This window comes from Nanorana parkeri, unplaced genomic scaffold (assembly GCF_000935625.1).
Source record: "Nanorana parkeri isolate BGI_ZX_2015 unplaced genomic scaffold, ASM93562v1 scaffold167, whole genome shotgun sequence".
Taxonomy (NCBI): Eukaryota; Metazoa; Chordata; class Amphibia; order Anura; family Dicroglossidae; genus Nanorana; species Nanorana parkeri.
The window spans coordinates 1,580,173-1,595,972 of NW_017306435.1; the positions used below are offsets into that span (position 1 = coordinate 1,580,173).

At 44.8% G+C, this 15,800-nt stretch overlaps 1 protein-coding gene across 1 annotated transcript in view; it reads left to right on the forward strand.

The window, feature by feature from the left end:
• Positions 1-10,400, forward strand: part of SEMA7A (semaphorin 7A (John Milton Hagen blood group)) — a 98,944-nt gene extending 88,544 nt beyond the window's left edge. Inside the window, exons 11-13 of the mRNA XM_018554635.1 lie at positions 6,252-6,295; positions 9,556-9,775; positions 10,331-10,400. Coding sequence (XP_018410137.1) covers positions 6,252-6,295; positions 9,556-9,775; positions 10,331-10,400 — 334 coding nt within the window. The remainder of the gene's footprint in view (positions 1-6,251; positions 6,296-9,555; positions 9,776-10,330) is intronic.
• The last annotated feature ends 5,400 nt before the right edge of the window (positions 10,401-15,800 follow it).

Sequence of the window (15,800 nt, forward strand, 5' to 3'; positions counted from 1 at the left end):
AGGCATCAAGGTAAGCCCCTACAGCAGGATTGGGAAGGGGGGAAAAATCTGACTTTAATGTCACTTTAAGTCTTGCAGTGGGGCTACACCCACACTGCAAGGGTTAAGTGCTCATTTTGGTTTAGGGTGTAAAATAAAAAAGATATTCTCACCCAATCCTGCCTGGCTGCTAGACTGGTCCCTGCAGTTTCTTCTCCTCCGCTCCATCGGCAGTCTAATGACCTATAAGCACTTAACTCTTGAACTGGGGGGGGGGTACCCCCACTGCAAGGGTTAATGTGTCATTTGCCCCGAGTTGTTCTTTAAATGAGCTTGCAGCACCATATGATAACTGCTCTCTAAACAAATGTAGAAGGGAATGACCATACCTCTGCAAGAGGATGGAAAAAGGTCCCCATAGTCAGCTTATGGGAAAAAAGGAAATGGAAACTCTGGATCACACCTGTTTGTTCCCCATCACTAATCATATGACACTTACATATGTCAGCCTAACATTCTAGTGTTTACTGACCCTAACATCGCTCAGATGTAGATAGCTTGGTCCGATATCCTGGCTTTAAGCACTCATTCACACGAGTAACAGCCGGCCTGTACAGATCTGTGCTGCGTGCACGGCCGTATCGGGACGCTCCCGGGAAGGACAGGTGCTGTGTGTGATTAATCGCAGCAGCCTGTCTGTTCTTCTCAATGGGAGTACGTGGCCGTATGCCGCCCTACGCTCACCCGAACTGCACGTCCATGCGGGTGCGGGTGTCCCTGCTTGGACGTAGACAGGATCCAGACTGTCAGCGTATGAGTACGGACACCCGCACGGACGAGCAGTTCGGGTGAGCGTAGGGCGTCGTACGGCCACATACTCCCATAGACAGGGCCGGCCTTAGGCCTTTAGGCGCCCTGTGCGAGAAAAGAAGAGTATGTTGCTGTGGATAATCACACACAGCACCTGTCCTTCTCGGGAGCGGCCCAATATGGCCGTGCACACAGCACGGATCTGTACGGGCCGGCCGTTACTTGTGTGAATGAGAGAAAAAAAAAAAGACTGAAATTTCGAAAGATGGCCATACACCAGTAGAATTTCAGAAAGTTCATTCAATTTTCTAATCGACATTCGTTTTCGACCATAGTGATAATGAGAATCGAAGGAGCAGGATGGAACATTTTTCATGTTTCTTATCTGAACAAATTAAATTCTAACCGTGAATATGATTTTCCTTCAGGAAAAATCATACATAATATAATGCGCATGGGCTAGGCACAAAAGAAACCTGTTGTATTTCAAGGGGTTATCAAAAAGTAAGGCTTGTTGAGATAAGTTGAGAATGTTTGATTATGCCGAATTGGAAACAATGAACACGCATACAATTAGCCTTTAAAGTGACACTAAACTCAGGAGTTAAATCTTACAAATGCATTCAAGTACCTTAACTATTAACAAAAATGTATCTTATTTGTGTATCACTGAGCTGTAGATCCTCAAATCATCTCTGAATTGGTACTGACACTGTCCTTCCTTCTGGAGGGGGGCTACTTTTGTTCCCCATGGTCCCTGTGTGTGTTGTAAGGTAGCCACCACTCCAAACTCGATCCCATGATGGACTACAATATCAATACAAATGAGTAAACTAAATGTGAGATTGTTGTCCATCACAAGAGTGAGCTTGGAGTGGTGACTAGTGTCAGCCCCGAGCCGCTCAGCCTCCTCCAACTCCCCGATCTGCTGCGGACACCAAGCTAATTGTCGTTTTTGCACGCTGGCGAACCCAACGCGTATTTACGTTTATATGTGCGGGGTGAGGGACTTAAAAATTTGGGGTTTTTTTTTAATATTTTTTTATATGTGACTTTTATTTTCTTTTTTTAAACTTTTTTTAACAATCCCCCTATGTGATAACACAGGCACACTGACAGATCATCCTTATGGAGACATTAAGGGTCTCTAAGACCCCTAATGTCACCTGAGGACCCCAAAAGAAGCTGATGAAGCAGAGATTGGCTTCACCAGCTTCTTCTCTGGCTATAGCAGCCAGAGAAATGACAGCTGAATGTGTACATAATGTAATACACATCACTTCCGCATTCAGCCGTCGGAGGGGAAGCAGCAAGGAGGAAGATGCTGACCTCCCTCCCATCTTCCTCTTGACGCCCACCCGAGCCGGTCCTGGGCCGCAGAGGGGGCAGCGGAGCCTGGGATTGAAGGAGAGGGTCCAGGAGGGGGGGACGACAGAACTGCAGGAAGGGGCGCGCAGGGCAGCACACTGTAGAGCCGTCGAGCACGTGTATGTGTAAAAAAAGGTGTTTATTTACAGTGACCGGACAATGGGAGCTTACTGTCGGTCTGTTTTTTTTACAGTGGGCAGACGGCAAGCGGTTAAAAGAGAACTATGGGGGTCAAAGTTTTTTTGCACTTTAAGATTGCTTATGATAAAGGAGTAAATATTGTAATTTACTCCTATAATCCAAAATGCACCGTAAGCCTGTTATTTCTAATATAATACCATGGACGGGGATAAGCGCCGCACTGAGGAGAGATCCCGTCAATATTGTTGGGATCCTCCTCATTGATCGCTCCTCTCTATGACTGACACCGCAGGTTTTGAGCCTCAGTGTGTTCATGATTATTTATGCACAGACGCAGCAGCTTTGTTCCTGCAGCTCTCTCCCTGCCTCCACGTCTCCATCCTCTGTCCCTGCAGCTCTCTCCCTGCCTCTCCATCTCCATCCTCTGTCCCTGCAGCTCTCTGCCTGCCTCCCCGTCTCCATCCACTGTCCCTGCAGCTCTCTCTGAGCCTTCCCGTCTCCACAACTGGACCAGGGCTAACAGGGCATATGCTGCTCCAGCAAAGATAAGGACCACAATTACAGGTGAAACTCGAATAACTAGAATATCGTGCAAAGTTCATTTATTTCACTAATGCAACTTAAAAGGTGAAACTAATATATGAGATAGACTCATTACATGCAAAGCAAGATAATTCAAGCCGTGATTTGTCATAATTGTGATGATTATGGCTTACAGCTCATGAAAACCCCAAGAACCCCAAATCCACAACCTCAAAAAAGTAGATTATTACATGCAATCAATAAAACAAGGATTGTACATAGAACAATATCGGACCTCTGAAAAGTACGAGCATGCATATGTACTCAGTTCTTGGTTTGGGCCCCTTTTGCAGCACTTACTGCAATTACTTCTGCACGATATTCTAATTATTCGAGTTTCACCTGTATGTTGGTATTTTACTGCCACTGAAACATACCACACATGCATGACCAGGGCCGTCTTTAATATTAAGTGGACCCTGGGCAAGATTTTGCTGATGGGCCCCCACAACCCGCCCACCTCCATTACCTGCCCCCCACTTCCTGACCCAGACCCCCGTATCCATCTACATCCTTGGTTCTCAAAGTGGGGTGCGACCCTGTATTCAGTGGGTCGCCGCATGCCTTCCACTTTTCTAGGTGAGAGGCTCCTCTGCCTCCCCGTAGCGCAGCATTGTCAGTTCTTACGCCAAGCAGCCATTCAAAATATGCTGTCCGGTGCCGAGTGTCTGCTTCAGGTGGGATGAGATGGGGCAATGGCCGCGAGGGAGCTCCATCCATACGTGCATTGCTTACAGCTCCCTTGCATGGCCAGTAGAGGTGCCTGGATGGGAGTGATGTCACATTCTGGCTCCCGGCACCTCTACAGGGCGCGCAATGGAGCTGTACCAGCAATGCACATATGGATGGCACTCGGTCACAGCACAGCAGCCCACTCTGTGCCCCAGGCTGAGGATCCACTCCAGTTATCGTAAGTTAAGGAGATTGGGTGAACCTTTAAAAAAAAAAATTAACATTTTTGGAGTGTGCATGTGAATATCTGTGAGTGTGTGAGATTGTGTCTGTGTTTTTGAGGGCCCCTTCACACTAGTACAGTTCGTTAATTGCATAGTACTGTGTGATTAACGCAATGTACCACGCAATCGCACCTACCGCACGTTCTGGTGTGTTGCGTTGCCATTCGTTTGAATGGTACCCCAAATGCACCTCCCACCCACAGTTTGTACGCCTGCACCGGAATGCGCGGTACCCTAATGCTGTGCGTTCCATTGCAGTGCGACTTGGGTCACGACTTAATGACCAAGGACAAATGTGGGCCCCGAGATGACACAGGTTGAGAACCACTGATCTACATCACCTTCCCCCGAAACTAAAAAATAAAAACAATATATGTATGTGTGTATAGCAGGGATCCCAACCTGAAAGAAGCAATTTCAGGGAGGTGCCCTTCTCATTTCAGGGCACCCCCCTGAAATGATGGCAGATAGCAGAGGAAGCAATAGCTTCTTTGCTATCTGCAGGTTTTTGTTTTGTTTTGTGTATTCTGACAGCTGCTGCCGTCAGAATAATAATAAAAAAACAGCATAGGAATGAGCCCCCCATAGACTCTCTTTAGTGCGCTCTGCAGGGTCTCAGGTGGGCCGGTCACACCCCTGCACACCTCTTACCTGTCAGCTGGCTGTTACTAACTCAGCAGCGGGTGTGAGGAGGAACGTGCCACTGCACAGATCAGTGACAGGTTGTCAGTGAACTGAACAGCAGCGCATTCCTCCTCACAGACGCCAGTGACAGCCAGCAGCGTTCGATGCCATAACGACCCAGGCAACCCGCACGGCATCAGGGGGACCCCTTAGTTCCTCGTCCTGGCTGGGCCCCATAGCTGACTCCTGGGTCGCAATGGCGATAGTTCCGCCACTGATTGGTACATTTGTTCTATACTACCTGATAAATCATACAATACGATTTTTATTTAAATCTAATTGTATGATTTATAAGGTAGTACAGAACATGGATAAATTAGTAAAATCTGTATTGCAATTACACAGCATATTACTAAACACATGGACTGAATACATTTCAGCACATGTTTAGTGATATGCCTGTAAATACAACACAGTCCAGAATCTTCCTCCCCAGTTCTGCTCCCAGACTCCAGCCTGCGTGCTAAAGACAGATGTAAAGTTAAATATAGATAAGTGTAAATAAAGATTAAAAAAATGATGGTAACTGTTTTTTTTTCAGATTTACCTGTGCCGTCTGGCTTAACCCTCCCCCCTCCTTCTCCTCCGTGCCTGCCGGATCTCTGTGACAGACATCGGGGGAGGAGATCACAGCAGGAGACACACACACACACGGACGGACGGTCACTTCACAGGCTGGCTGCTACTGAGAACGGATGTCTGTTCTGTCTCCCCACCGGCTCACACACACAGCTCGTTTTCTGTTTGCCACTTGGGGTGAAAGGGACAGCTGCTGTGGGCCCCTGTACGTTGTGGGGCCCTGGGCAAGTGCCCCTTTTGCCCTGCGGTAAAGACGGCCCTGTGCATGACATGATACAAAGTGTAACTAGAATGACAGCTCTGTTGCTGCTGTGGCCGCTGCCATCAGTTTCAAATACGAGCCCCTAGCAGCAGTCTGAGGCCTGCTGCCACGAGGGAGGCCTGTACAGGACATCACAGTGTTTAAAGTAAAATTACATAAAATGGTGGAAGAAAGATATGGGGACATTGCCTTGCTATATATTCACCTTGCTATATATTCCAAATTTGGGGCCCAATTTTTCTGGAATTTCAAAGGGTTAACTTTATAGGTCATCTTATAAAAAGATACGTTTGCATGTAGGCTGTTTCCACCTCATTGCTATTAACTTATGAGAATAATATAACAGCGGTCCAAGCGTTTGTCTGGAACTAGAATGATATAATGTATGCTGCCTAACAAACACATTTCTGGCCTACAGTTATTGAAAAAAGGAAAAAGCTAAAGGAGAAGATAAGAACTCTGAAACAATAGACCAAAAAGGTCTAACCTCTGGGCACTCCCACGCAACATGCAAAAATGTTCTGGAAAACAAGTCATATTGAGAGGTGATTGAGGAGTCAGATAACTGTATAGTATGGGGGGAAAAAAACTTTCTGCATAACACTTTACTTTCTTTTTCGTTTATGGATAGGTGAGAGTCAGGATAGGTACCTTCGAACTATCCTATCCTTTAAAGTGACATTAAAGTCACATCCCCCCACTTGCTGCTTTAAGGACTTACCTTAAATGCCGGTCTCTGATCCAGCGCTGATTGAGTGTGTCTTCTGTGCCCCACGGTGTCTGTCCGCGTGCACACTGCTGGGCTGTGTGCATTGACTTACCCTGTGTCTCTCCTCTTCCCCCCACCGAAGATCTCTACTGTGCATGCGCCCGCCCCATGATCCTTCAAGGCCGCTCGAGAATCTTAAGACGGGAGCGAGCGCCGGAGACACAGGTAAGTTTGTAAATATTTGGTACCTTTTTTTAATTTTTTTAATTTTCTTTTAATGTTTTGGTATATATCTACTTTCAACCCAATAGGTTATAATAGTAAACTGACACCAGATTGTCATGTTTTGAGGTGAGAAGCATGATCTCTACTGAGGTATTTTGTAGGGATATAAATGACAGTCTTTTCTAGGCACTTGTGGCAATCACATACAAAGAAATGTATATTTTTACAGTATATTGATGGGCCTCTAGGTTAAAGGGATTTCTGTATTTAAAGAAAGGACCCAAGTAGAAAAAAATTGTACCGTACTGGGACACAGACACAAACTTGCCAAACTAGGCTAGGTTTATTACAGTCATGCAGCGACTCATCACAAACATGTCTATCACCTAATTTGGGTCCTGACCCATAGTTTAAGAAATACTAATTTAAAGTATAAGTAAGCCTGACAATATTTTTTGACAATTATTTGCTCCCTTTTGGTCCGGTAAATATAGGGGTCTATTCACTAAGCTGCCAAAGGATCTAGCCGTAGCTTCGGCTGATCCTTCGGCTAGCTTCGGCCCCAGGACCCCTTCGGTTCAGTAGAACTGAAGGGCTGCTGTACGGGCTATTCACTATAGCCCGTACAGCTCCCGAAGTTGGCCGAGCTGCTCAGTCGAGCCAAAGGCATATGCCTCGGCTCCACTGAGCCGTGGTGAAACCGAAGCTGGCCGAATGGCCGGCCGACAGCCTGCTTTTGACAGCTGGGCGGAGCCAGCCGTCATCTCTAGCCTGGCTCCGGCCACTTTCAGAGAGATCAGACTCCATGGTTACCAGCTAATCAGGGACACTGTCATTACACACTGAGAGCGGCCTTTCCGTGTTCTCAGTGTGTAATGACAGATGGCGTTCCTGGTCACCCGCCCACTGCTGCTGTCAATCAGCAGAGGGGGACCTGCAGTTCTCCATCAGGTCCCCCTCTGGTGATTGACAGCAGCAGAGGGCGGGTGCAATAGCTAGTTTGCTATTGGCTATTGCAACGTAAAATAGCCAATAGGAATCTAGCTATGCATTCCTATGGTGATTTTTTTTTTTTTATTCTGACAGCAGCAAAACCGCCCGGCCAATAGAAAACAGTTGTGCGGAGCTAGCTGTCACTGCTAGCTCCGCCAATCGTTTTCTATTTAATTTTTTACTACTTTTAAACTGTTTTTCTATTCTGCTCGGTACCACAGAGGTACCGAGCAGAACAGCCAAGCCGAATGCCGCTCGGCGGCATTCGGCTATTCACTCACTGCTGTTCGGCATGTATGAGAATAGACTGAACAGCAACGAGTAGCCTGCCAGAGGTTCAGCTTAGCCGATCCAGATGTTGGATCGGCTGAGTCGAACTCCTTCTGCACTTTGGGTCGGCCGAACATGGGTAGGCCGAGTCACTCGGCTGCCCACGGCAGCTTAGTGAATAGACCCCATATTGTTGAAAGTATTTTGCGATATTTGTTCAATAAGGGCAAACAATACCTGTTGATCCGGCCAGAAATTTTGTGACCCGATGACTTCCTGTGCTCTTTGCACTGTTATCAGTTACAGTGTTCCCAGCTATCTCTGGAGACTAGAGAACACCTCCCCCTATGTAATGGAGAAAAATGTAGATGTTCTGTAGCCTGTCCTAGGGGGACAACACTATAGTGGCCACTGGCACCCTTGGACCGGAAGTGTTTTGCTAGCAGGATCAGGGAAAAATAAGGGAAAAATCAGGAAAAAAACCAGGAAAACTAATGTAGCCATCACATCTAAGGACTGGTAAGCTGCAATTTATTACATCGTGTCAAGGCCCAGACACGGGAGAAATTGATTTATTCCTCTAGAAAAGAACTTAGAGATCCTGGTGAAACCTCTAATGTGCGCTTCATTACGCTCTATTCTAATCAACACACACAGATTAGACACATTATGGAGAAACACTGGCATCTACTTTTGGAGGGCTCCAGTATCTCTACGTTTATAGGCCCTAAACCTGAAGTTGTATATAGGCGCTCCAAATCTTTGAGAGACCAATTGACACATAGTCATTATCTATCACAGGCCGAAATTAGCACTAGAAGGAATAATGGCACTTTTTGTTGCCAACAGTGCAATTTCTGCAAATACATGAAGCAAGGTAATCATATCAAATTACCCAATGGCAGACTGTGGTTCCCTAGACGCCATATCGATTTCAACACGATTTTATCTAATGTCATATCTAATGTCATGTGTCTGTGGAGCATTCTACATTGGCAAAACAATCAGACCATTTTCTAGACGGATTCAGGACCACATATATTTGGCCCTCAATGACCACACCGGTTAGCCGGCATATCGGGCTATATCATAATTTCAACCCTGGGGTCCTTTCCTTTTACGGCTTGGAGCACATTGAGGACAACATACGGGGTGGAAATTTAGATCAGAAGGTTCTTCGTAGAGAAATGGGATGGCTACATAAACTCCATGCCACAAAACCCCCTGGTCTAAATGAGGCATTGAGCTTTAAACCATTCCTTAAGTCAGCCTACAAAACACCCACGTTGTACTCCACCCCTATTTGGCATCTACTTGCCTCTTATGAGGATGATATGGCCCCTATTAATGACTTACATCCTTCTCTATACCTACATATGTCCTTAGTGAGCAAATAATCATATGTGCGGAAAATGTTTTGCCCGCACCCTCACTCTTGTAGTGGTTTCTTTACTCTTCATTTCCTCCATCTTATGTATTACCCCGGTTCTCGGGGTGCTGCTTGGGAGTGACGAAGATATATAACTAAGAGCTCTTTTGCTGTATATTTTCTTTGAATATGTTTAGGTGTTCGCTACATATTATTGTGTTGCTCACCGTAACAATTTTTGTTCAATATAGAAACTTTCTTCCATTCTATTGTGCCAGAACTGGGTCCTTCTAATACACTCCATTTGATATCTGTTGCGTTTATGGGCTGTTTGGTCACTTTGTATTTATTGTTTATGTATAAACTGAGTAGCATACCAATTTATGTATCATACAGAACATCATGTATAATACCTCTAAAATCATGACTACAATTGTATAACTGCCATTATGTATGTTCTGTATTCTTTTTCATATATTGTTTGTATTATCTATACATGCTTTGTGGGTCGCCACCTCTGCCTGCCTTAGTGTGGGGCGGCTGCCTTTTGTGCTCATTATCTGGCCGGGAATCGGGGGAGACGCTTTCCAACCAGGATGGGGACTTCCTTGTTCCCCCCTCCTTCCAGTATGTGCGGGCATTGTCGTTTTTTGCAACGACCGGCACCGTTGTATCCCCGACCCCTTCAACATCCTCTTGGAGCGGCATCGAGCTTTTCACGTCTGGGGTGGGAGTGTCCTTCCAGCTTACCGCTCATTGGCTGGAGGCCGGGACACCCTAGGAGGTCAGGTGACCACCTATGTCACACGCTGCCGCGTTCGGCGTTCGGTGCGGGAGAATGCTAGGAGGTTGCCCTGAGGCTCTATTACACCAAATCCCCTCTTATGCTGTGCCTTGTTATTGGTGAGTAACGGCCTAGAGAGCCATTATGCTCTTTCAATTATTGTAGATGGAAGTCAGGGTTCTCCCTCTGGGAAAGCCTGTTTTGTGGAAATGTATTTCCTTATCTCTAGCTACTGTTCTGGATATTAACTGATGGGCGGAATTGGTTATAATGCTTGGTTGGCTTAGAATGGGGGTCCCTTTGGTATAGTACCCACTCTCTTATGCATCTTATATATATCTGTTTGGCTTATTTTAGGTGGATGTGTTGTGGGTATGAGATAATTTTCCTCCCCCACCATACTACTATTACCCCTCGCTATAGCCTCTGACTCGGGTCTCCATCCTCCCTCACCCTGGGAATACGTGTCTCCCCGGCTTACCCAGCATTTTGGTGTATGCACCCGCTGACTTCACACTGAGGGGGTAAGAATGGTTGGCACCTCCCGGCAATGATGCTTTATTATGTAATGTTTTTGATGATTTAGTATTTATGTCTTCTTTTCTATGATCTTCTTCAGATCACCTCCTCCTCCTGATGAAGCGCCTATTGGCGCGAAACGCGTAGAGTACTTTGTCACCACCCACTAATCTGGTTCCAGTTAAAGGTTCTCACAACTATGAAATGGATTGTATTACTCTATATTTTTGTCTCATTTATGCATATCCATCCATTGTATTAATTGGTACTATTTAGAACAATCATGTTATCACATTCTTTTATCATGCCTCGTGTGACCTTTATCTTGGAATATAGTGGGTGTTAGGAGGTTTTCTCTCTCTCTCTTTTATGATATATTATCAACTGTGATGTTTTTAACTTTTTGTAATGGATTATAATAAATAATTTATTTTTATACTACAACTTTTTTGGAGCTTATTGGACTTTTGGTGCCTAAAACCCCCCACTTTTTTTCCTTTCTTTTTTGCCATTGCTACTTAATCAGGGGTGTGACACCTAACTACTCAGGATCTGCTCACCACAACAAATTTGTTCATGCAATTTATTACAGTTTTATTCTTTTTTGTTTACTGTTGATATACTTTAAGGCATCTTATGCATTAATGCCTTAATGTAACCCAGTTAGGCCCATCTGGTAGGAGGAAACATTCAGTCATATTTGCTAGCGTTAATCGTGGGGCGTTTGCAGAGGTCTTTAGCGTTTCAATTTAGAGTATAGACCACTCTCTCAGGCTGCAGATGTTGGCAGCCCTGATTCCTCACAATGATTTATAGAGTCAGTTACATTGTGCTTCTTTTCCCACAGAAAAATTCCCACACCCAGCTCTCAGTCTTCAGCTGCTGACAGGTATAAAGCCCTGCCTATTCACAATGCTTTTTTGTTTTAAGATGATTATGATAAAATTTTGCATAAAGTATATAATAACAAAAATCAGTTCTTTTTTCTATTTTTAGATATATATTTTTTATTTCTTTTTTTTTCCTTTTTTTTTTTTCTCTTTGTCCTTTTAATTTTTCAACGAAACTGTGTTTTCAGTTACTTTCCCTCTTGGTGGGAGCCTTGTAATACCCATCCAGAGGGATCTAATACCCACAGATTGGGTGACTAACAGCGGTTCTTACAATGGCCAGAGAGAAAATTGAATTCATTCGACCCGCCATTTCATAGCAGGTGTGTCGAGGGCTTAGAATCATGTTGCAGGGGGCTTTGGTAATATATTAACACAATAGACAGAGGTAAGCAATCCTTTGCTCTGTTGCTGTTGAAGGACCATTGATTGTGATATATCGCTTGATTATGATACATATATTATATGTTTATAGAATGATATTACTGTCTGTGAATAGAACTGTATAAGTATGGAAAACCAATAAAAAACTTTGAAAAAAAAACAAAAATCAGTTCTAATAAAACAACAACGTTGCCTCTAGTTGTTTATTGGTACATCATTATCTCAAAGTAAATAATAGTGACACACTTTCTGATCATAAATTATAACTGGTAAGGAACACAAGGGGTTTACAAGAGGAGTTTATGAAAAACCTTCATCCCTAGTGGTTGAGCCAGGAGCAGTATGGGTTGGGTGAAGGTAAGGGTCCCATAATATGTACAGTGGTAGAATGGTATTTGAAAGAACGGATGGGGAGGATTGGGATTATCATCTTTCTATCATGAAAATGCAGTATATGTAAGATGTTTTTAACGTTGGTTGTAGTTAGTAGGTCACCTAGGATGTCCAGCAGGCAATTTTTGCAATAAGGATGTTAGGGAGGACTAAGGATACTTCAATAAAGCTCTTAACCTTAGAACAGAAATGTTGTAGGTATTGTGGGGATTAGCTCCAAATAGTAGCGCATAAAGGACGCATCCACTCGCTGTAATCTTCATTCAAGGGCTTCCTTGCCCACTTTTATTAAATGAAAGTTCACAAAACAGAACAATTACCCTCGCAGGGGTTCTTTAGCATCTCATGGCAGCACCTGCCCATCCAGCCTCCTGGCTTTGCATTTGCAGCACCGCTGCTCCGGCCTCAGTCCATTGTCCGTTCCTCCAGACAGCCTCAGTCGTGTGCTAACCTGCACACTGGGGGTTCTTCCCAATCCGCAGCACCCTGCTGCACTGGACTCCACTCTGACTCCTGGGTGGAGCTTTCCTGTCTTCCAGGTGGAGTATTGAACCCTTCCCAACAACTTTAATTTAAAGGCTGTGTACACCTGTGCCATCAGCATGCACTGGCCACTCAGATTCTGGACACAGGAATAGAGATAACACAGTGGCATTGCCACGCACTGCCACAGTATCTACAATTCCACATCACATGTATAAAATCATCCTCTTCCCCACGGCCCCTAAAACACATGGAGGAGGTTTAGAGGCCCAGTTTATGTAGTTTAACGGGGGTATAATTGACTTAGCAATAGGTTTTCAGGTGAATCACCTGGTCTGGTTGTTTGCAGGGAGAGTGCAGGGGTCTTCCAACAAGCCATGCAGCACTTGTTGTGTTGTAGTGACGAAGGACAATTTGCCATCTATTACCACTCACACCTTGGCAGGGTACAGCATGACGTATGACAGTCTGCTTTCTCTGAGCATATCCCTGACATCAAGGAAGGAGGCGTTGTAAGTCTGGGGGTCCAAGTTCATCAGGAAATGAGTTGTACCAAGGTGAGTCTGCACGTGGGGCAGAGTGGGCTTTGTGGCCATGTTGTGAGTACTGGAAGCATGCTAGCTTCTCTTCTGCTGTGAACAGGTAATTCTGGCCTGTCTTTATCATCTCTTGTAGGTCATAAGGTGCCCATACACTGCTCGATTCTCGTACGAGAATCGTGGGAAATCCCGCGATCGTACGAGAATCGTGCAGTGTGAACGAAGACGTGCGACCGTTTCTACTGTACGGTCGCATGTCTTTTGTCTAAGGAGCATGCTAGAAAACCAGCCGAGAATCGTACGATTTTCGGCTGGTTTGAACGGTGCTCGGGAGACAAAGGCCGAACGGGCCGGTGTGCGCACGCGCACACTGCCCATTCAGCATTTCGGTCATCGGAAGCCCGCCCCTCAGGGGGGCGGACTTGCGATGATCGAGAGTACGATCTGCCCAAGATGGGCAGATCGTATGTTTTTTTTAATCACTTTACAACCATCGCAAGACTAAGGTCTTGCGATGGTTGTACAGTGTATGGCCACCTTAAGGGTGATGCTGGGAAAGCACAGAGTTCAGCTGAGGTGTACAGGTGCCAGCATATGCACGATTATTGCCAGGATAGGAATGGAGTATGGGAGCTCCTGAGAGCAGCATGAGTCCATTCCCACTGCCAGACCCCACTATGCGTTTATACGCAACAGTTTAAATCTTCTACCTCTAACAAAACACCCAAGGTGGACCCTCATTAACCAGCACTGACAACATATGTACTGTATATATACTGCCTAATTCGTGCTAATTGTAAGTCTTTCCAATAACCTCATGTCCTAATCTGCTTCCTTTGTGTACGCCTGTCATTTATTCCTGTCACACACGTATTGTTTCTCACAGACTCAGTGGAGACAAAAAATGGACAGCGATAATGGACAAAAAAAATATAAAAACTTGTGTTGAACATTACCACAGTGGTCATTGCATTTTGTCTAAAACTGTGTTTCTCAGGCTGGCATTGACAAAATACATTCTGTAAATGGCTAAGGGTTGAGGGGGGGCAGAAAAATGACACTAGGGTTGCAGTCAAAGAGATCCACAGCTCTCATATCCGGAACTGCCAGTGGTACTGTATGGAGCTAAACTATCTGGCAGAAAGAAAAGTATTGATTTTAACATACTGTAAAGCGATCTGCAAATGTATTATAAATGAGGACAGATATGATTTGTTTACACATCAAAACTTACAAAAATCTCTGTGTCTGGAGTTAAAGGAGAACTATGGGGTCAGTGTTTTTCCCCATAGTTCTCCTTGGGGTAACGGGAGGACACAAACTAGCGTCCTCCCGTTACCCTAAGCTCAGTATACCGCGAGCTACAGCTCGCGGTATACTGAGACGCCGCACCTGGAGCGGATCCCGACTTAGATGACGGGATCCGCCCAGCTGCGTGAGTGACAGCTGGCTCTGCCTATCTAGAGGCAGAGCCAGCTGTACCCGCCCCCTCCCCCGTCCGTTCCACCAGTCAGCGCTGGCAGATCGGAGCGGGGAGAGGGGAATCCAGCCCCTCCCCCTGTCACGGCAGAGAGCTGTGACAGGATCGAGAGGTGAGGGAACCCGGTATGTGTTCCCTCACCTCCCGATCTACTGAGCCGACCTGTGACAGTCTCATTGTCACAGGTCGGCTTAGAACTATGAGGTGAGTGGAAATCACTCATGTCATAGTTCTCCTTTAAGCTTTAACCGTTCTGCTGCTGGCATTGCTGAACCCCACTGTCTTGAGGAAATAATGTTGCGAAAAAATCTTCCTCATTCAACACTTTCAGGTGCGTTGAATGCCTGCTCCCCATTATGCTTTGTGGTTTCATTTGCTAAACTCACCACAGCACATATTACTGATGTATGGACCGGCAGAAGTCTGTTCCACATTTTCACTGCTCTTAATGTAAAGATGCCTGTCTGTATGTGGAGTTTATACTTCATTTACTGTAATTATTCCAGGTGATCATATTTCTCCTTAATTATCTCAAGGGATAATATATTCAGTTCAGTTAATCTTTCCTCATAGCTGAACTCCTCCATACTACTTTCTAATTTAGTGTTTGTTCTCTGCACTATCTCCAGTTCCACATCATCCTTTTTGGTGCAAGAACTGAATTGCAAATTCTTGATGAGGTCTTACTAATTCTTTGTACACTGGCAAGATTATGTCTCTCTCTCTGGAGTCTGTACTTTTTTATACAAGAAAGTCTCTTGTTCTCTCTAGAAGCTGCAGATTGGCTATGATCTACCATAACATTCAGATTGTTCATCATTGATAGGTTTTTAGCCCCCAAGTGCATAACTTTACATTCATCCACCATTAAACTTTGTTTGATCTCTTTAATCTACCAACTGCTATAGTTAAAGGAGTTGTAATAGGAATACATATTATAGTTGTTGTTTATAATGCACTCAAAGCTTACTTGAAAAAAATCCCTTTTATGTAGTGAGTGCTGCCTTTTGCCTGTCCTTCACCTCCAACAACGTCCTGAATTCCCAGTGTGCATTGTACCTCTTTCCCTGCTGCTTGATGTGATGCAATCTAGATTTCTAAAGACTACATATCCCATCAGGCATTTCTTCCACCAATCAATAATGTTACAGTGTAGGAAGTTCAGACGATGAGCTGTAGTTCAGATGGCAGGCTTGGTTAGATTAATGACACAAGGAAGTGTATATTCACAGTACTGGGTAAAATTGTGTCACTGCTTTGAGGAAGTACATGCTATGGGCATGTTTAACAAGTAAGTTTACAAACCTCTAGATCGATATGGTTATTAGGAGTGGGATGGACCTTTTGGAAATTCCATATAGATATTTATTTTTATTTTTTGACCATAGATACTCTTTACGG